The 20,856-nt window shown below is 38.1% G+C and overlaps 3 protein-coding genes across 5 annotated transcripts; 2 read left to right on the forward strand and 1 right to left on the reverse strand.

The window, feature by feature from the left end:
- The first annotated feature begins 1,567 nt into the window (after positions 1 to 1,567).
- Positions 1,568 to 9,657, forward strand: stk17b (serine/threonine kinase 17b (apoptosis-inducing)). The gene is made up of 7 exons (XM_082174915.1): positions 1,568 to 2,343; positions 4,665 to 4,877; positions 4,977 to 5,115; positions 5,259 to 5,385; positions 5,518 to 5,566; positions 6,346 to 6,525; positions 7,145 to 9,657. The coding sequence occupies exons 1-7, from the start codon at positions 2,225 to 2,227 to the stop codon at positions 7,380 to 7,382; spliced, it is 1,065 nt and encodes a 354-aa protein (XP_082031041.1). The 5' UTR covers positions 1,568 to 2,224; the 3' UTR covers positions 7,383 to 9,657.
- Positions 9,658 to 9,945: 288 nt separating this feature from the next.
- On the reverse strand, positions 9,946 to 13,830 carry cUnh2orf69 (chromosome Un C2orf69 homolog). The gene is made up of 2 exons (XM_082174919.1): positions 13,343 to 13,830; positions 9,946 to 12,383 (listed from the first exon to the last, which is right to left on the reverse strand). The coding sequence occupies exons 1-2, from the start codon at positions 13,610 to 13,612 to the stop codon at positions 11,667 to 11,669; spliced, it is 987 nt and encodes a 328-aa protein (XP_082031045.1). The 5' UTR covers positions 13,613 to 13,830; the 3' UTR covers positions 9,946 to 11,666.
- A 571-nt stretch (positions 13,831 to 14,401) lies between these two features.
- Positions 14,402 to 19,847, forward strand: ftcdnl1 (formiminotransferase cyclodeaminase N-terminal like 1). Of its 3 annotated transcripts, none has more exons than XM_082174917.1 (6): positions 14,402 to 14,555; positions 14,961 to 15,077; positions 15,242 to 15,337; positions 15,443 to 15,598; positions 15,881 to 16,069; positions 18,654 to 19,847. In XM_082174917.1, the coding sequence occupies exons 2-6, from the start codon at positions 14,963 to 14,965 to the stop codon at positions 19,091 to 19,093; spliced, it is 996 nt and encodes a 331-aa protein (XP_082031043.1). In that variant the 5' UTR covers positions 14,402 to 14,555; positions 14,961 to 14,962; the 3' UTR covers positions 19,094 to 19,847. The 3 variants fall into 3 exon arrangements, with proteins under 3 accessions (XP_082031043.1, XP_082031042.1, XP_082031044.1); XM_082174916.1 differs by having other exon boundaries at positions 14,406 to 14,551; XM_082174918.1 differs by having other exon boundaries at positions 14,466 to 14,532.
- The last annotated feature ends 1,009 nt before the right edge of the window (positions 19,848 to 20,856 follow it).

Consider the following 20,856-nt stretch of genomic DNA (forward strand, 5'->3'; position numbering starts at 1 on the left):
ACAGACATGTCGTTTCCGTCTGTGATCCCTCCACAAGCCCTCTCACACACACACACACACACACACACACACACACACACACACACACACACACACATACACACACACACACACACACACACACACACACACACACACACAGCAATACATGGAAATCACGCATTCACACCACACAAATGCAGATCTAGCCAAAGCTCAGATCCTTGGATATGGATTTGTCTTAAAACAGCTCCTTTCTCTATGTAATTGATCTTTGGATAAAATACTGCATGCAGGGTCGAAGAAGCAGTACCTGAGTTTGACCCTTAGATGGCGTTGTGTCATAGCTTGATATTGCATGCTGGAATTAGTGAAACAACAAGTCCAGATTATCTGAATTTGCATGAGAAGTTGCTGTTAATAAGGGGTGGGATGGGATGGGATTGGATTGGGGAAATAAATAAATGAGAAAATAGAAAATGTCACTTCCATACTTTTCATACATCAGCTGTTATGTAAACCTTGTGGGTCACTGATCGTGTAATATGATGCTGATGAAAGAGCCATCACTCGAAAACAGTTGGTGAAAATGTGAACCTGCATGCGTTCCATGATGTGTCCATTTTTGTATATAGCTGTAATATATGTATGTCAGTCAGTCTTGTCCTGTGTTTAAATTATATTTTGCACTGAATGTACCAGTAGATTTGAGTGCTGTCTGGACTCTTTTGTGTTTGTCTTTGTAGTGTTGTTAAAGTCATGATTTACATTTTATCTTTCTGCTTGGCCAATCAAACTCCACCTGTCAGCTTACTCACTGAGTTTGCATTTCCATGGACTAAAGTCCAGTTGCCTACTTCAGATCAGTTGTCTATTAGGGACAAGAAATCCAAAGCAGACCTGCAAAGTTCCAGCTCCTCTGCATTTCACATTTGATGACAGTATTATAAGCTGCAAAACAGATAAGCAAACACTGAACACTTAAATGAAAGGAAGAAGAATTATTATATATATATATATATATATATATATATATATATATATTACCAAGTGTGTTAGTATATAGCCTAAATCATTATTTAAAACAACCTTATTTTGAGAATACATGATGTATAGACACCATATTGGATACACTAGGCTACGAGTTTTAGTTTTATTTATCAGTAGGCCTAGCCTATCGAATATTACATTTTCCCTACTTATTTTAAAATTGACATAATTATCTAGCACTAATTTAAAGAGACTGTGGCCTATATTAAAGAGTTATTTAACTTTAAGAGCGCATTGCGCATACCCGAGAGTTTTCATAAAGCATGGTAATATCTGCCATTTATCGATAATCGGCCATAACATTAAAAAGCCAAATTATTGATTTCAGACAGATTTCTATCTATCTATCTATCTATCTATCTATCTATCTATCTATCTATCTATCTATCTATCTATCTATCTATCTATCTATCTATCTATCTATCTATCTATCGTTCTATCTATCGTTCTATCTATCGTTCTATCTATCTATCTATCGTTCGTACAATGGGCGCATTCTAACGTCCGTGATGATGACGGTAGTGGTGACGTAGTGCTTCACTCACTTCTCGTACTGGCATCCGAGCAGAATTTGAAACTGAAGAAACACCGGTGGACAAGATCTGAATCGCAGAATCCAAAACCGACTTACCTCAGCATGAACTAGCCAGACGAGCGTGTTTACTCTTCGTTCAGCTTCATTCAGGGTTTATAACCGATAGTTTGTCAGTTGAACTACAGCTACTGTTGTTCCCGTGAGAAGAGGAAGAGGGTGTCAGTTCTAACGTTAACTTTAGTGTCGTGATTTTGTCCTGCGTGAAAGGAAGCGCTGTCTGTCTGTCGGTTTGTATTTTGAACAAAATGAGACGAATCTCAGTGTACGTTCGTCTAAATAAAGGATAGAGTTTTATCCAGGAGTTTTTGCGGAATCGTTTAGGGCTAAGTTAAATGAGCTAATCTGCGCTAGCTATAGGCTCTTAGCATCAGTTGTCGTGTCCAAACTCAACTGAACTCACTCCAGTTAAGTGAATTAATTTATTGGCAACTCTTTCTGGACAACCGCGAACTAAAGTCTCGTTCTGAAGCCGGTTCAACGTTTCAAGAGGCCGGTGGCAGTGGGTGTTTTTTTTTCCTGGTGGTGACTCTGAACATGAGCAGAGTGTTGTTGAAGTGATAAAAGCAGTCTGCACTCTTCACTGGACACTCGCTGGTGGTGATGGCCCGGAGGAGACTGGACAGTCGCAGTGGATCCTCGGCTCTGCTGTCAGAGATCCACACTCACATCCACACGGATCCCCTGGACGCCGTTTTTGACATGAGCCACGAACTTGGCAGGTGTGTAAATATACTCCTCATTACCTGAAATCTGTAACTCTTTAATTGTTTCTTTCTTAAAATGTTTCATTTGATGTTATTATAATGTCTTCATATGTTGATAAACAATACAGTGACTGCAGAACTGATGCTCAGTGCAGTAATGTAAATATGTAACGTTATAGGTATGTTTTCTGTCATATTTCTTGTAATTCTCTGAGACAGAAGTACTAACGATACAGTCAGATTACAGAACTGTAGCATGTTTTTGTCCTCTTATATCCTGTTAGTCTTATCTTTTCTCTACACGTTATAATATAGGCCTACGTGCATGATATATTAAATTAATTCATGATTCATTAATTTTCAGGATTCAACGTTGAGTAGAAAGTTCAAAAGAACAGCATTTATTTGAAATATAAATTATTGTAAATGTAAAAAATATTTATTGTTACTTTTGACCAATTTAATGCGTCCTTGCTAAATAAAAACATAAATTTTCATGTTATTTCATGTAATTGCTAATGTGCTTGTAGTTGGAATATTTATCATATATTGCCATTTAGGGAAGTATTGTGGTCCCAGATTATAAGCAGATATATAAACTTTAGAATAGAGGTTTTGGTTTATTTTGTCACATGGTGAGTAGGACTGAAGGTTGTCTGCCGTATGGAGTTGGAGTCTGTCCTGCTTCTGTATTATTCGGGATTGGAAAGGCCTTGCTCACTGAACTGTGACTAATATGTGTGTGTGTGTGTGTGTGTCATTGCTAAAGCTCTGCAGCAAGGCTTTGGAACTTTTAGCAGGAAGGAAACCCATGTGGGAACCAGACCCAGTTTTGTGTTGTGCTGTAGATTGTACTGTGAATACTGAGAAAGAGGAAGTAATATTGGTCTCTTCCTCTTTCTCTCATACATTTGATTACAGCCATATTCGGGCTGTTTTTATGCGACCGGCTGTGCTGTAAACAGGAAATCATTTCACAGTTCACTTATAGTTTTAACTTGTCAGTGTGAAGATGTTTTGTTTTTTGTTTCTGTGGAGGAAGGTGCATTTTAGTGGAAAGAAAGTTTGAATACTGTGGTATCTTTTATGGGTTTTATGAAAAGATGACTTGCAAAGTTGCTCAAAGAGCAATTTTGTTTTCAATTAGAACCAGTGAGAATGGAGTTAATTGGTCAAGTACATCAGTGATTTTTCCCTGGTCTGGGAAAGTCGTATAAATATTAAGAAATCATAGAAATATCAATAGTGAATATTCATTTTACTCATGGTTGGGTTTTAATTTTCTTTATCGTATAGATATTTACACCGTTCAAAAGTTTGGATGTTTGTTTGTTTTTTGTTGAAAGAAATGAATGCTTCTATCAGCAAGAAAACATTAAATTGATAAAAAAGTGACTTTTTATTAAAATATTATTACAAATATTTGTAATATTTTCTAGTTTAATTTCTATTTCATTCAACAAATAAATGCTGTTCTTCTGAACTTTCTATTCATCAAAGAAACCTGAAGAAAATATTAAGCTGCACAACTGTTTTGAAAATTAATATTTGATTTGATTTGGTTTCTGAAGGATCATGTGACACTGAAGACATGTGACTGCTGAAAAATGAGCTTTGCCATCACAGGAATAAATTACATTTTGAAAATATATTGAAAAAGAAAACAGTTCTTTTAAATTGTAAATAATAATATTTCACAATATTATTGTTTTTACTGTATTTTTTGTCAAATAAATGCAGGCTTTGTGAGTATGTAAAACTTTGTTCAAAAATGAGCCTAAACCTTTGACTGGTAGTTTGTGTATATATTGTGAATTTTACTGTCTAGTGTCTACTTTGACTTGGTTCCCAGATCTAACTCGATACATTATGCAACATGCAGTATGGTCGGCTATACATTCAGTATGATACATCCTATATATTATAACAAAATGGTTTATAAAGGTGATGGTCTGGTCCTAAGAATTGTGGGATTGATTTTGAGTATATGCTTGTGGCCTAATGTCTCACCTGTTCATGCTGTGACAGTAATTGCAGTTTCTCGAGTAAAGAGTGGCTCACATCAGTCATCTAACCTTATATTAAACGGTGAGAACATCTAATGGAGGGTTTGACTCAGTTAATAACTATCTATGTCAGTAAGAGCTTTGGTGTGAATGAGAGAACTGCTAGGTGCGACTGAATGCTTGCGCACTGTGACAGATATTAAAAAGTTAGGTACTTTATTTATCACAAAATTTTCCACTTGTCACATTTAGTCAAAAGTCACATTACACTCATTTTAATCTTTCTCTACCTCTTTTTTATTCTCTGTGTTCTCTGTTTTCCTCCTTCAGGGGGAAGTTTGCAGTGGTGAAGCGGTGTGTGGAAAAGGCCACAGGGAAAGTCTTCGCTGCGAAGTTCATCAAGAAGCGGCGACGAGGTCGTGACTGCAGGGCGGAGGTCGTTCATGAGATCGCCGTTCTAGAGTCAGCGAAGAACAACCCTCGTGTGGTGAACCTGTATGCTGTATATGAGACCGATCACGACCTCGTTCTAATGCTGGAATAGTGAGTGCTGTGACTAGAAGCATCAGTTGCATGTCCCTGTTCACGAAATGATTGTTGGGTTCAGTACTAAGAATAACCCTGAATGTGTGTGTGTCTTAGTGCGGCGGGTGGAGAGATATTTGATCACTGTGTGTCAGAGGAGCTGCTTTCTGAAGGTCAGATCACCCGACTGATCAGACAGATGCTTGAGGGCGTTCATCTACTTCACCAGAACAGCGTTGTCCACCTGGACCTGAAGGTTAGATGCACGGCTGCTTTTAACATCTTCATTGGACACATTCTGTCCTGAAATTCCAGCCTTTTAAACTTGGATCTGCCTAATGCTACATTTCTTCTTAAAAGCACTAGTTGTATTTATTGAGACTGTATTCTCTCATTCAGCCCCAGAATATTCTCCTGACCAATCTGAGCCCAATGGGGGATATAAAGATAGTGGATTTTGGGTTGGCCCGCCGGTTAGGCTCTGCTGGGGAGCTCAGAGAGATTCTGGGAACCCCGGAGTACGTAGGTAAGATTTATTCAGTGTCATTCATCTTCAAATCCACACATATCTCTGTGTTCATGGTCTCATTATAGCAGAAGAGTTCATGCTCAATGAAAGTAATGTATTTGGTCATTTTTCTTTTGATCATATATCCAGCCCCTGAGATCCTGAACTATGAACCAATCACCACAGCAACAGACCTCTGGTGAGTCTTAATCTTTTTCATCAGGTGTTTCAATATACAAGGTTCCCACTGACTGATATCCAGACCTGGAAATGGCATGGACATTAATAAACTTGTAGAAGGTCATGGAAATTTCAATGGTCAATAGACATTTTTCTTTTTATACACAGTTTGTGGAAATGTATTGGTTTGGAGATGTGAGAATTGTTTTCGTAAAGACAAAAATAGAACCATCTGAAAGCCATACACTACTGTTCAAAAGTATTTTTTTAAATGGTTTTGAAACGGCTGTGAAAAGGCTCACCAAGGCTGCATTTATTTGATCAAAAAACAAACAAACAAACAAAAAAACTGTAATATTGTAAATTGTTGTTAAATGTTATTCCTGTGATGGCAGAGCTGTCTTTTTTTCAGTCTTCGGTGTCACATGATCCTTCAGAAATCCTTCAGTAATATTTCAATATGCTGATTTGATGCTCAAAAAACATTTCTTATTATTATTATCAATGTTGAAAACATTTGTGCCACATGTTTTTTTCTTTTTTTTCAGGATTCTTTGATGAATAGAAACAACATTCGTTTGAAATAAAAATCTTTTGTTACATTATAAATGTCTTTACTATCAATTTTGATCAATTTAATAATAAATCGTACTAAACCCTAAACTTTTGAACTGTAGAAGTCAGTTTGATACTAGAGTCAAACAACTTTGTGCTATTAAAGGAATATCCATGTTCATAGATGTTTTTGTTGACGTGTCAGAGATGGTTTTAAACTGATTGTGTATCCATTGACTTCAGGAGTGTGGGTGTGATCGCCTATATGCTGGTGACAGGAGAGTCTCCCTTCGCTGGCGAGGATAAACAGGAGACCTTCCTAAACGTATCCCAGGTGAACGTGGACTACAGCATAGAGGCCTTCTCAAGGGTGTCTGAGCTGGCTGTCGACTTCATCCAGAAACTGCTGGTCAAAGCACCAGAGTGAGTGACTCTCATTTCAGACACTTGGAGGAAGTGAAGTGAAGTTTGCCAAGCTCAGTCATTGTACTGTGCAAAATTATGTACCGCTTCTAAATAAAGAGTTATATAATAAGTGCTATGTAATACCCTTCCCCACTTCCAAAACAGTAATTATTCTGGGTAATATGGTTGTATTATGCATTACAAATGAAGTGTTTTAGAAATGAAGTCATTGCAAACATATAAATAGGCTTACAAATTAACTTGTCCAATGATCACTCTTTTATGGCTCAAAGTTTTCAGATATTGACTTTCTCCATTCCCATAGATTGTATAACTGTTGGTTATCACAAAGTATAAAGTCCAGGTTTCATTTTCTTTTCGTTTGTCTTCAAACATGCATTCGCAATTGTAGAAAAGACTAAACATTTGCGAATAAATTAGGTCAAAATAGACTGTTTAAGATAAATGGAAAGAAAAAGGTTTGTTTCTATATAGAGTTAAGATTTTACATTTGCACTTGTCATAAAGTAATTGATGTACTTTGGTTTTATTACTGTTCTTAACGATAGTTTCAGATTAGTTTCCACTTAACCATATATCAAAGTCCCTTGGCATGAATTCTCCCCTCCTTTTTCAGGGATCGTCCCAGTGCCGCCGACTGCATGACCCATCCCTGGCTATGGATCCACTTTCCAGGTTCTGATCCAGTCCCTGTGACCCCACACACTCCCCGGGAAAGGAGTTTCGGGGGAAAGTGGTCCGCGCCACCCGAGGATCCTGAAGACAAAGAGAACATTCTGGACTCGCCACATGTCAAGAGGTTTCGTTTTGAGGAGGACATGTCAGCCACGGCTGACAGTGACCACTTATGCTGATCCTAAAGGGAAATGCACTTGCACTGAATAACATTATCACAATTTTGGTCCTTGAATACATTCCCCCACACGGCACCAGCAAACATGCTTCTTTTTCACCATCCTTTGGTTGACCAAAGATGATCTTTTCGCAAAAGGGCCAGATCTGGTGTAATATTAATACTATAATAGTGAGAATCTAAATATCTATGTTGCTGTCCTGTCTCAAGATTTTTGTTTTTCCTGTCATATTTGGATTTTAAATTATTAATTTGAATATATTTTTTATTTTAATCTCCTTTCAGTATCAGTTTAATTATTCTGCAGATCTTAGCCCATATTAATCTAGACACTAATTCCATTACTGCACTTAAAGCAACAAAAAGGGATTTGAAAGACTTGAGAGCAGTAGGGCATTCAGTGGTTTTTAATTCTGCTTAAATGAAAGATGTGAGTGTTTAAGCAAACTAATGTCAGTCTTTGTTCTCTGTGTCTCAGTGTCAGAGGGAGTTCTGGTTGTATGATCATTCAAAAACACCTCGTGAGACTGTCTCTGTTGAAAAGGTTCAGTACTGGAATGCCCTCGGTGTATGGGTGTGTGTTTTGACTTACATCCTCTCCTTTCGTGTGGTATTGACACATTAGTGGGCTCTTTAAAAATGTGACTCAACACACACACGTAAAACACACCCTGGATTACACAAATATGTGTTTGTATTGGCACAGAACTTCCTTCTACAGAATGACTAAAGAAAATCAGGAAAGCACTTAAACCCTCTTTTATATGTGTTTCTGTGACTAAAATATGAGAAAATATTTGTAACAGCATTAGATTTAGTAAATCGAGTCTATCTATTGTTTTTTAAATCATTCTTGTTTTAAATATTTCTTTTTTTTCCTGCCAACATATTGTATAATAAACTGTTATTAAGTACCATTCTAGCATTCTCCTATGGCAGGCGCCTCATATCTCAATGCCTGTGATGGCCTATGATATACATAATCTTAAAATGAGAGTTTTTATCTATGCACCAATCTTGAGGTAATTCAGGGTTTTGTTACCTTTTTGTACAGGTGTTTTTAAGCTAATGCCATTAACTGATGGAGGTTTCTGTACTCATTCATTCTGAGCCTTATTCTCAGGGTTAGCTGTAACTGCAGTTTACCGATGTATATTTCTCGAGTGCCTTTGTGTGCATTTTTTCCCTCTATGCTTGAGCCGTACAGCCTCACTTGATCTCATGCAATACCAGTGCAGCACATTTATGTGTATTATTAATGTTTGCCCTGTTTTAATTGAGATACTGGTACACCCTTTAAACTGATGGCCTGGTGTATTAAAAGTAAATTATTTGTATGGACTTAATGGGGATACATATATGCAATGCGTTTTAGAAAGGAAAACTGTGTTAAAGTTATATTATGGTCTTTGTATATGTAGGGCATGAAAAGATGGGATATTAATGTTGGTTGTTATTGTTGAAATGATATGGTTATGTCAGATAGTGAAGCATGTTTGGTTGTAATGAAAGTACAGAGTGAATTCTGGAATGAAGGGCAAGTGAATGTTATTGTGGTGGAAAATAGTTTGGAAGAAGAATTGTGCATATCAGAACAATGCAGTAATGCAACATATGAGGGTTAGTGAAAATATAACAGCTGAGGGTTTATTGGTTTAACATAATTGACAGCTTTTCTGAGTGGCTGCTAGAACTGGAAATGTTAGTATTGCAGAATTTAGTCTTGAAGGTCGAGCCCTTCAGTTATTGTTCTGTTTAAAGAGGTGTGAAGCGCTCATGTGTGTTTGTGTGCTCTGGGCCTTACGGTTTCCCAGAGATGTCACCAGTCTGCAATCATAATAGAGCTATTGTCTCCGAAGACGAGAGGCTCTTGTCACGGTCGTGTGCTCACTGTATGCCGTCATCTTAAAGGAAAACTTGAATCTATTCCTTGCCTGGGAAACGGCCTCAATAGGGGCATGAGGTATTTGAAGCTGCAAAATAGGCCAGACTTTGGAGTGCATTTCTGAGCAGTCATTGTGGTATTGGCAGAAAGCTTGTGACAAACTTTGTAAAGACACTTTACGGGATTACTTTGTTGATTGTCTCACTATCTTAGTGAAAACTGATAATGGAAGATACTCACGATGAAAACTGTGTATTTTGAGTTATATGTATCATAAATGACGTTCAATTGTATTACAAATTCTAATAAAGCCATTGAGAGTCTAGAGTTGTAAAGGATACACCCTTAATATCGATTTTGTATGTTGTTGTTTTATTACCCATAACAAAAATTTTTTTGTTTTATTCATCCCTCTTTCTATCACATTGATTTATTTAATTAATAATAAAAGGATAGTAAAGCCATAATCTATGACTGAAAATCATTAAATAATCATTGAAACTTTTAACATTTGTATGCTTTTAATCATTCTAACATACTAATTTTATATATTCCTTTCAACATCTTGAACCTTGATGCCAGCTGTGGATTTGATGTAACTTTTCCAGTTTTATTTCTTGTTGAATCAACTTGAATTGCATTATTTAAAGTTCATGTTTCTAATTAAACAGATCACTGAAACATTTCAACATTTTATTGGATTACATCAGCATGGAATGACTATGAAGCAGGAAGTACATTCATCGCATTACATTGAGGATATTACAAAATCTGCATATTCATTAGTATGTGATATATTCAATACAGCACATTCCAAATAAAGTGCGCCACCTAGAGTATAGTCTTCTGAGATTCAATACCGGAAGCGTTTTAGGTACTTACCATTACTCAGTCAATAAAACATTACAGAATGAGTCAGTAAATAAAATATTTTAAAGTTTTAGGGGTTTTTTTTCTCCATCTAACCAAAAATATATTCTATACATTTCATTTCAATGGAAGATCCTTAGATTCTTTGATTTGATTTCTGAATAAAAGCAATACCAACTATTCAACACAAACACAGAACACATTTGTGATATTAAACCAATGTAGCCTAATCGTATATGGAACGATGCTTATGAAATACAGTTTGGAGCTGTAACTGCTTTTTAGTAGATCTGCCTGTCTGCAATGTTTTTAATATTCCTTAGCAGGGCCAGGAAGTTTACAAAGTGTTTTTACATTCAAAAGTATCCATATATCATTGGGGATACAAATACTTGAAATGAAAATCCAAGCTTAATAATTTATTGTAACAACATAAAATCAAATTAATTTAATAACCACTTTCAGATAGTTACTTTTTCCTTTCTTAGGAAATGAGAGCCCTTTAAACATGAAGAGATGATGGTTTTACGAGGCATATATGCATTCCAAATAGACTATGTAAAACAAGTATCCTAGTATATCGGACAATGCCTATGTAAGTAGATGCAACAGGCAAACAATAAGGCTTAATGTCAGGCAGCTAAATGTGTTACAAGTTTGGTCATTAAAGGGTTAGTTCAGCCAAAAAATTATAATTCTGTCATAATTTATTCAACCTCATGTTCCAAACCCATAAGACTTTTGTTAATCTTTGAAACACAAATTAAGATATTTTTAATGAAACCTGAGAGGTTTCTCTCCCTCCATTGAAAGTCCAAGTAACCAAATCTTAGAAGATCCAAAAAGGTAATAAAGGTGTTGTAAAATGAATCCATATGAATAAAGCAGTTTAATCCAAGTCTTGTGAAGAGATATGATTGCTTTATATGATGAACAGATTAAATGGACACACATACATGAAGCACGTCACAGAAGCTCAAATGTGCGTGTGATGCACGAGAACCAATGACGTTTGTTCAAGCGCATGATGAATGCACGTTATGCGTGCATGAGCTTCCGTGTTTACCATATTTGATGTGCTCTATGTATGTGTGTTTATATGTGAATAAAAGCCTAAATTAAATCTGTTCATCATATAAAGTGGTTGTATCTCTTCACAAGGTTCAAACTGCTTGCTTAATATGGATTCATATTACGACACCTTTATGACCTTTTTGGATCTAAGTTTTGGTCACCTGGACTTTCAATGGAGGGACAGAAAACTCTCAGCTTTCCTTAAAAATATCTTAATTTGGGTTTTAACAATCGACCAAAGTCTTACGGGCTTAGAGCGACATGAGGGTGAGTAAATGATGACAGTATTTCACTATTTCTGTGAACTATCCCTTTAAGCATCAATCTTCTCTCCTATTTATGAGTGTTGGGTAGGCAAACCCAAAGCTCTTTTTTAACTAATCAGTGCAATACAAAGCTGTCTGCTCTACAGAGAATACACTCCATGTTAAGACTTGAAGCATAGATCAAGAATAGTCAGAACTCCTGAATGACTCTGAAGTGATTCTCAATGGACGCCGGCTCCTCCTCGAAGTGCAGTTTCTGGCTCAGACAGGCACCCAGATCCTCCAGAGTCTTTATAAAGCGCTGGTGCTCTCGCCCAACCCATGCCCTCATCGGGTCCCTTACCTCATACGGAGTGACGTGGGCATGGACAGCCACCCCACTGGAGGCCAGCTCATCCAGAGCACATTTATTGGTCACCCATGTCTCACTGCCTCCAGGGTGTCCTCCATCCAGCCAGTACATGTCTGAGACACTGCTCAGAAACAGCCTCAGTTCTGGGTCTGCTCGAGCTCCAGCCAGCTCATACACTATTTGATTGAGAACAACACATCCTTTACTGAAGCCCACTATGGTAAGGGTGAAACCTGCAGGAAGGGGGCCAGGGGTGGCTGTACCACTAAGAGGAGGTAAAGGATTTGGGAGACCAGCCCGCTGCATGCCATGACCCAGGAGTGCCCTCAGGTGGCGAATGCCTCCATAGTCTGAAGAGTGTTCTGGTGCTCCAAATAGGTTGCTCTCTACAAAGTTCTGATAGCAGCTGAACTTGTGTAGGTACATGCGGGATGCGCGGACTACCCAGATATGGCAGCCAGGAAACCGGTGGCCAAGGGTGAGGGCGACACGCTCCAGGCTCCAGGACTGCCATGGAGCAGCGTCAGGCTGGAGGGCCATTTCCTGCTGGAAGTTCTGGATAGTAGATGAGAAGTTGCATTTTGAAAAGAGGATGAATAGTCAAGAGGAAGAGAGATTTAAGAAATTCAGCATCTATATTTAGGCTAATAAACACTAACTATTGAAAACAGGGTTTGCACACCTTTTGAGCAATGAAGTTATGACTTTGTCATTTGTAATTTGTTTAATAGAGATTATGGCAAGTTTCTCACAATGAACGATGCACATAACTTACACCTGCACATAACTAGAAAAATATATTCGCTATAGTAATTTCCATGACTGAAAATATTATTCATTTCTAGGACTATTTCAGGGCTGGAAATCACCATTTTAAAATGGCCTGATAATTCCTAGTTTTCCATTAACATGATTCAAGTATATTCAAGCTTTAACTAATATTCTTCTAGAAGAAAACAGCAGGACTAAATGTACATGTCTTCACTTTATCTAAAAGAAAAACACTCCATTTATTCAGACATATTCAATAGCTGTGAGGCATGCATGTACTATGGTTCAAATGTCAGTGAGTATTTTTTTTTTTTTTTTTTTTAAGAAATGTATATTTTTATTTAATCAAAATTTTTGCAAAACATTTCTGTTTCAAATAAATGCTGTTCTGCAGTATGGTGTTAAACCGTGTATTGGGTCTGTTTCCAATGTCTCTAATGAAAAACTAAATATAGAGATTCCTTATTAGTCGCACTCGCAACAGAAGCTAAACTGTATCAAATGACTTTAGTGAATAATCCTAGAAGTTTCTTACAGGGAGTTCACATTTCCTATAACGCGCAATAGGCATATACTCTAATAATTAAGAGGACTATCTACATCATACACTGTTTAAACAATATATAAATTCCTGACACAGTTGAGAGCTTTATTAAATAACCCATTGTAAGAAAGTAATTTAGGAGGGCATGCAGTCGTGGTACCATGACAAGGCAGGTTCAGGACTGATGACATGCACCAACCTGAATGTCTCCAGGAAAGAAGACTACGTGACCGTTTCCATTCTGCAGGTTCTCTGTTTCATTGTCGCATCGTCTCTGCGTTTCCATAGCGGGTCGTAAGAGCAGAACATCGTTTACGCGGTTTTGATCATGACCGGGTACTGAAGTCAGGCGGAGCAGCCCGGGCGCACTAGCGGATGTCCCGGGGACATACAGCCCCGCTGCGGCGTTCATTTTCCTCGCTATAGCGGCTAGCGATAAACAAGCCACAACTGATCGGATACTTCCCATGAGCAAAAGGGATTACGTAGCGGCAACTGCACGAGCTGCAGCAATAAGATCGAAACCATCACTGCAAAACAGGCGCAAAAAGCAACGCCCCATGATCCAAAATATTAGCTGCGTTCAGGATAATCCGGTGGGCATTCGGTCGTTGATTTTGCATCTCAAAATTAACCGAACGGTTCAGATACTGAAATGTGTCTGGCTTATGATTTGTTTATATTAAACGCCACCAAGTGGCGTTTTTGGGGAGCGTCAAAACTTGACAACGATGCGCATGCGCGGAGCCAAAAAGCGTTCATAAACAGCGGCAGTGCTGATACATAACGCATTTAGATCGACTGCATGACTAGAACACTGTAGTGATTAATGCGGCATGACAATGTTTCATCTAATGTCCAAAATCTAAGTTTCTTTTTAAACTTCAGGGGGCGGGTGTTGTGATTCCCACAGTTGTTGTCATGTCGGTTTCAGTCGGTTCTTTTGATCAATTCGCGTAAAAGAACCGGTTCAAAAACGATGTATTTACAATATGTCCCTAACATTCTGACGTGGCATTTTACATGCAATAAATGTTCTATACTATAGGCACTGTTTTGTGAATGTTTTTGTCTTACTTTATTTGTCAATTTGTTGTAGCCATTTAGATCATACAACAAGTTTTGAACCTAAAAACATACTTAGTACTAAATTAATTTTATTATCTATTTGCTAAATAAAATTATAGTTATATCCAATTGTGTAAATAAGCCGTTAACAAATTTGCAATACGTTTTATTTATTTTTCGTTCAGACAATTTTTGTGAAATGGTTTAATTGATTCATTTCGATGTTTCGACTCAATAGAACGATTCGTTCACGAATCGGACGTTGCTAGCGGAAACAGCTGAGAGCATGTGTGCTTTTGGAGTCTCAACTCAAGCCTTCAAGTAACTTTGTGCATGAAAAGCAAGTACGATGTTTGTGTGAATGTGATTACAAGTCAGTCAGTTAAGAGTATTAGTAAAAATGTATTAGTAAATAATCTACGATGCCTCTTTGTTGTAGCTACGAGTATGATAAACTTTGGACTGTTAGAAAGAAACTGATCAATATAAAGCTGTCGACTGTTTTCACAACTATTCAGCCTTGAAAGTTCATTCCTTTTGTGGAAAAGATTCATAAAACCTGTATAACTTAAATGTTCATGACTTTTCTGTCAACTAATTTCAAATGTTCTATATGTTATTTATAATGTTATTATAAAATATGAACTATTTTTTAAATAGGCGTTCCTGGGTTGGCTGATAGTCTCCTTAGGTTTGGGGTCTGTGGGCCTGTAAATGTGTTTCTGTAAAAGTGTTTCTGCTCTCTTGAGGGATGTCCGGCTCTGCTCTTGGTCGACGGCTGGTTGCATGTCTCCTGAACATCTCGGAAGCTCGGAGAAGAGACCTGGTGGAGACAGTGGCAAGGGCAGCCATCACTGACACACATGGTGAGAACCTGAATGCATGGAATGGATCTATTAAATTAGCCTTTATTAGTTAGTTCTAAACCAAATAATATTTCAAAGTGATCATTAAACTGTATCTGAAGACATTAGGACTATTTCCGTTGCATGTTATTGTGACAAAACTGTCCGAATCTGTCCTTCATAAGGAAAAAAGCGTGAAGGCATCACAGTGCTGAACATCTTCAATGATGTTGACTACAATCGCTCTGTCATCACTATTGTTGCAAGCATTGACCTACTAAGTGAGTTGCCTGCTCATCCTTAATACATGTCCAGTTGCTGAGAACAATTGCTTTGTAAGTAATTGTACAAAAGAGGCCAATCCGTATTGTTGTTGTACATTTTAGGGGAGGCTGTATTGTCGGCTTGTGAGCGTGCTTTCTCTCTGATTGACATGAATGTCCATGAGGGCACCCACCCATGCATGGGTGCAGTGGATCTGGTGCCTCTCTATCCACTGGGGGAGGAGGTGGGCCTTGAGGATTGTGGAAAAGAGGCCCAGGGTATGTGGCCATGCATGCACAGAAGAAATATTAAAATCCATTCTCTGAACATTTACTTTAGTACAGAAAGTACATAAATGGTTTCAATATAGTATTAAAGTATATATATAAAAAAAAAAAGCTAATGCAGCACAAACAGAATTGAGTTATTTTGGGCTCAGAATGCCATTATTAAGGGCACTATTATTATTCTACAGATTCAAAATATATATTTTCAAATTTGAACTTGTCATTTTGTCCTTGTCTATATGTACCTCAACTGCTGTTTTCTTTCTCATTTAGCATTAGCTACAGCTCTGACAGAACGAGTGGCAGGTACCAGTGCTTTTTTGTTCGGATGGGCTGATTCTCCTCAGCGTCGAGGTCTGGCTCAAAGGAGGAAGGAGATTGGCTGGTTCAAAAAGGTCAAAGATATGTCAAGCATCCAGCCAGATGTAGGTCCACAGGCCACAAGGAGATACGGCATTACAGGTTATTTTTCAAATCTGCATTCACAAAATATAGAAACAAAAATGAAACAGCTAGGTAGAGTTTGCTTCACAATTAAGCAAACTATTTATTTATTTATTTTTATTAAGAATTTTTTATTTGAGATTATATGCTTCTCTTGTAGTTATCAGCAATTTCAACTTTATTTAAAAAAAAAACTAAATTCTGAGGGAATTTAACACTGTCCATATGTATATAATTGTGTATGTACATTTTGCAATTTATTTTAAAAATATATATTTTATATTGTTTGCAGTGGATCATTGTAGTTTATTCCCTCATAAAGTTGGTTTGGTTCATGTCATAGACCTGTTTATTTAAAGGAGTCATGACCTGTAATTTTCACTTTTCCACGAGAATCAATGTATGTTATGATTGCCTAACGATTATACACTGGCCGGGAAGCCGATATTTAAAAGTGAAGCGTTTGTTTACCCCTGGGTTCGTAAACCAGCCCACGTGCACGCGCACTCAAATACGAGATTTTAATTTCTGCCCCGACTTGACGTCAAGACGGGGCAGGATATACCATATATGGACACCGCAGACCTATGCTGCAGGAAGCCCGCCCTGCCCCTCTCCCCCTCATATTCAGTTGCGAAAGATGCAGAAGCGTAGTGCACACGTGAGTTGCTCTGTTGTTGACTGCCAGAATCAACATGTAACTTAAATGTGTTTTCTCTCCCAAGAACGGACCAAGCTGTCAGGGACCAGTGGATTAAATTCATTTTTAATGACACGGTTCCTACAACCCTTCCCACTGGCTTAACGTTAGGTGTCTGTGCTAATCATTTTACGCCGGAATCGTTCACAAATTTGAATGTCTAAAAAACCACAACGTGAAACAAGGCAAAAACACCACATGATAGCAAACGTTGATCTCAATAACCACTGATAAAAAAAAGTAGACTACATCTCCGTTAATGTAATCTACATTAAATAAAAGGTATAATGTATGTCTCAGTCAAAATGATTGTCTTTACCATTCAGAGACATCTTGATGTAGACGTCCTTCCATCGACTCTACATCTTCCCTTTCCAGCTCAGGTTCAGAGTCTGGCTCGTGCATATACGGTTTAATTCCGTAGGTCGCGGCCAGGTCGGGTTCATTCACAACTTGCGCCATGATGTCATTTTGGAATGATATGCTGAAGTTACCTGCGGTGTCAACCCCCCTCCTTCCTGCCACCAATCAACGCGCCCCTCATTTGCATTATTAAAATGACCGTCCACGTCAGCCAAAATATCGCATCAGATCTCGCGAGACAATAATGCCTTCAGAAATAAGGGTCAGAGGAGCTCTGTGTTTATTTTTTTTCCACTTTTCTTTTTTAGAAGGGCCTGAAAGACTATAATAGAGCGTGGGTATCCAAGGTAATACTAGGTTATGACTCCTTTAAGATTTTTTTTTATATCCTTAAAGCTGCAGTCCGTATTGTTTCCTCTTTGTCACCATCTCTGTTCGAAATCTGCAATTGCAGTTATTCGCGGAATTATCAACTTTACGTGGGTTGTGCCTCGGCACGACTCAGCGCGGATGAATCCAATGTTTTGAGGAGAATGTGCGGCTGTCAATCACCGCGCCGGTGTGGATACTGTCATACTGAATCACAGATTATTCTTTTTGGAAGTATGACCAACATAAGAATTTTCACTGGAAAATGTAATCTGAACAAGTAAGTAACATCCACTTTTGTTCTGACCAACTAAGGGGAAAAAAGCATTGCATTAAATCGCGCAGATTAAATCTAACGATCGCTTATCATGTCACGTCAAACCTTGCAAATTATACTTTGTTCTCAAATTGTTAATGTTAACAGCATCAGCACTGCGTGACTACATTTAATGCCCTTCCGATATTATCCTTGTTTTCGCATGGGCCGGTTGCAGTCTCTTTTTTCTCTATAGCCACTCCGAAGTCCGAAGTCTTTTAAGTTTTACAACGGGTGAATCTCCAGTTGTCACTGGTGATTGTCGTTTGAACCTTTCTGGATCCGCCATCAAATTCATAAGTTTAATTATATCAAGTGCTGTGAGAAAGGTCTATAAATCTCCACCTCCAACATCCTCACACTCATAGCCTAACTAGCCGAGACTCCTTCTTTATGTGTACAGATGTGGCGTAATAACGCAAAGACATGCTTGAATTTCCTGCGGAAATCCACCAGTACCACTGGAATTAAAAACATTATTACAAGCTTACCGTTTTGAATCGAGCTAAGGCAAGCAGATAGTTTTGAACACTGTTTGGTTATGTACTTGCTCAAATTTATTTTGGATAATTTTTAAACCAAAAAAGTTACGGACTGCAGCTTTAAAGAGAAAATGAATGGGAAAAAATAACAACACTGCTGGAAAATTCCTTCAAAGTTTTGGTTACCTGTACATGCAATGTAGGGACAGAAACCTTCCAGGTTTCATGAAAAATATCTTAATATGTGTTTTGAAGATTATTATAGGTTTAAAATTATAGGAGTAAATGATGACAGATTTGTTACTTGTGCAAACTCACTTTCACTATTTGAACCTCTCTAAACTAAACAAATAACAGCTATTTGTTCTGCAGGTGTTGGCGCCAGCCCCTACGTCATGAACTGTAACGTGACCATCGATACCCAGGATCTGGCCCTGGGCCGGATTGTTGCTTTAGCAATCCGTGAATCCAGTTCTGGTGGAATCCCTGGAGTTCAGGTCATGGCCCTGCCACATGAAGGTGTTATGGAGATCGCTTGCAATGTGGAGAGTGTTCAGGGTGGTCCTCCATCATCTTCATCTTATGGTGAGGAACAATGGCCAAGCTTTGTCATTGGAGGGCAAAACTTTTGCCATGCTCCAGCCTCGCTAATCACAGAACGTGTAGCAGAGCTGGCTAGACACCAGGGAGTGGCTATCAAGGGTACGGCCCTGGTGGGCTTTACCCCACGTGAGTGCCGGAGACTGGCAGAGGGAGCACTCTCAAATGGCATTGGAGAGTTCTGGAAAGAGCTGCAGCGTGTACACATGTGAACAAGCCAACAACTTTCAACATTGTGTTAAAGGACAAGTTTGGTATTTTACACTTAAAGCCCTGTTTTCAGATCGTTTCTGATGAAATACAATGGTTAAGATTGAAATTTGGACAAATGCTGCTGGCCCGAGAATTTTCGGTTTCTGTGGTAGCACCCCCCACCTCCACAATGGTTGCATAGGTGCACTGGAATAATCCTTCCTAAAACGCATTAAACTTTCGTTTACAAAGACGTGAAACTCACTGAGTGGTCAGGGGTGTTCACTGATATGCTCACACAAAAATCGCTGCAAAAGATGCTTTCCAACAGGTTTTATCGTAGTTTTTCATCCAATACAAGTCAATGGAGTTGGACAAAAACTACGATAAAACCTGTTGGAAAGCATCTTTTGCAGCGATTTTTGTGTGAGCATATCAGTGAACACCCCTGACCACTCGGTGAGTTTCATGTCTTTGTAAACGAAAGTTTAATGCGTTTTAGGAAGGATTATTCCAGTGCACCTATGCAACCATTGTGGAGGTGGGGGGGTGCTACCACAGAAACCGAAAATTCTCGGGCCAGCAGCATTTGTCCAAATTTCAATCTTAACCATTGTATTTCATCAGAAATGATCTGAAAACAGGGCTTTAAGTGTAAAATACCGAACTTCTCCTTTAACTTAATTGCAAACCAATCAATTGTTAATTATAGGGAATTTGTTGAGCCACCAACAATAGATAATCAGCCCTTACTACTATATATCCCTTATATAATATATATATATATATAATTTTATTTTTTTTACAAGTACAGTCCTTAAAGGGATTGTTCACCCAAAAAGAAAAAAATCTGTCATCATTCACACACCCTCATGCTGTTTTAAACCTGTATGTCTTTTTTTTCTTCTGTTGAACACAAAGATCATTTAAGACTGTTGGCAACCAAACAGTTGTGGTTACCTTTGACTTTTATTGTATGGACAAAACACAGAGACATTTCTCAAAATATCTTCTCCCATGTTCCACAGAATAAAGCCATGCAAGTTAAGACTGACAGGAGGTTGAGAGTAAATGATGACAGATTTTTCATTTTTGGGTGAACTATCTCTTTGATTGTATTCATTTTGGTTACAATATGATTTTACAGCTGCTAAGGGGTCATTCAATGTAAAAAATCGTGTCAAATTAAACATTTTATCAAGCTATAATAATTGCCTTAATCTTTTAAACAACAGAGAGGATAGTATTCTATCTGCATTGTGTAAAAATCACCTTTCAAGTTAATAATATATGTAAAAGCAGCAAATGAGAGTCAAGTTGGACCACTACAGGGACTCAAATTCACTCATATAACAGTTCATCTACTGCCAAATGTGTGTATATATATAAAAATAATAATAAAAAAAAGGATCAGTCAAGAATAGAAAATTATTGAAAATGTTCAAATCGAGGCATCCTCCAGTCTCAGGACACCATGGATCACGCCGGATAAGCATCACCAGTGCAGCCGCAGTGTCGGTTGTGACTCAACAGTCCAATTCAGGAGTGGCAGTCTCTGCCACAAAACATGCAGGTGAAATCTGAGGCAGGTTGGATAGCTTGGCTCCTGGCCTTCCTCTTGTTTGCTTCAGTCTGCAGATTGAAGGTTTTCTCAAAGTTGGAGAGGCCTTTCAACACAACCTGTCTCTACTGAGGTCTACTGCGGTGGTAGCTTCCCAAGAATCCGTGTTGATCCTGAGAGCCTTAAGATCTCTTTTGTAAATGTCTTTGTACCTCAGGTGGG

This window comes from Leuciscus leuciscus (genome assembly GCF_965113295.1).
Source record: "Leuciscus leuciscus genome assembly, chromosome: 7".
NCBI classification, from domain to species: Eukaryota; Metazoa; Chordata; class Actinopteri; order Cypriniformes; family Leuciscidae; genus Leuciscus; species Leuciscus leuciscus.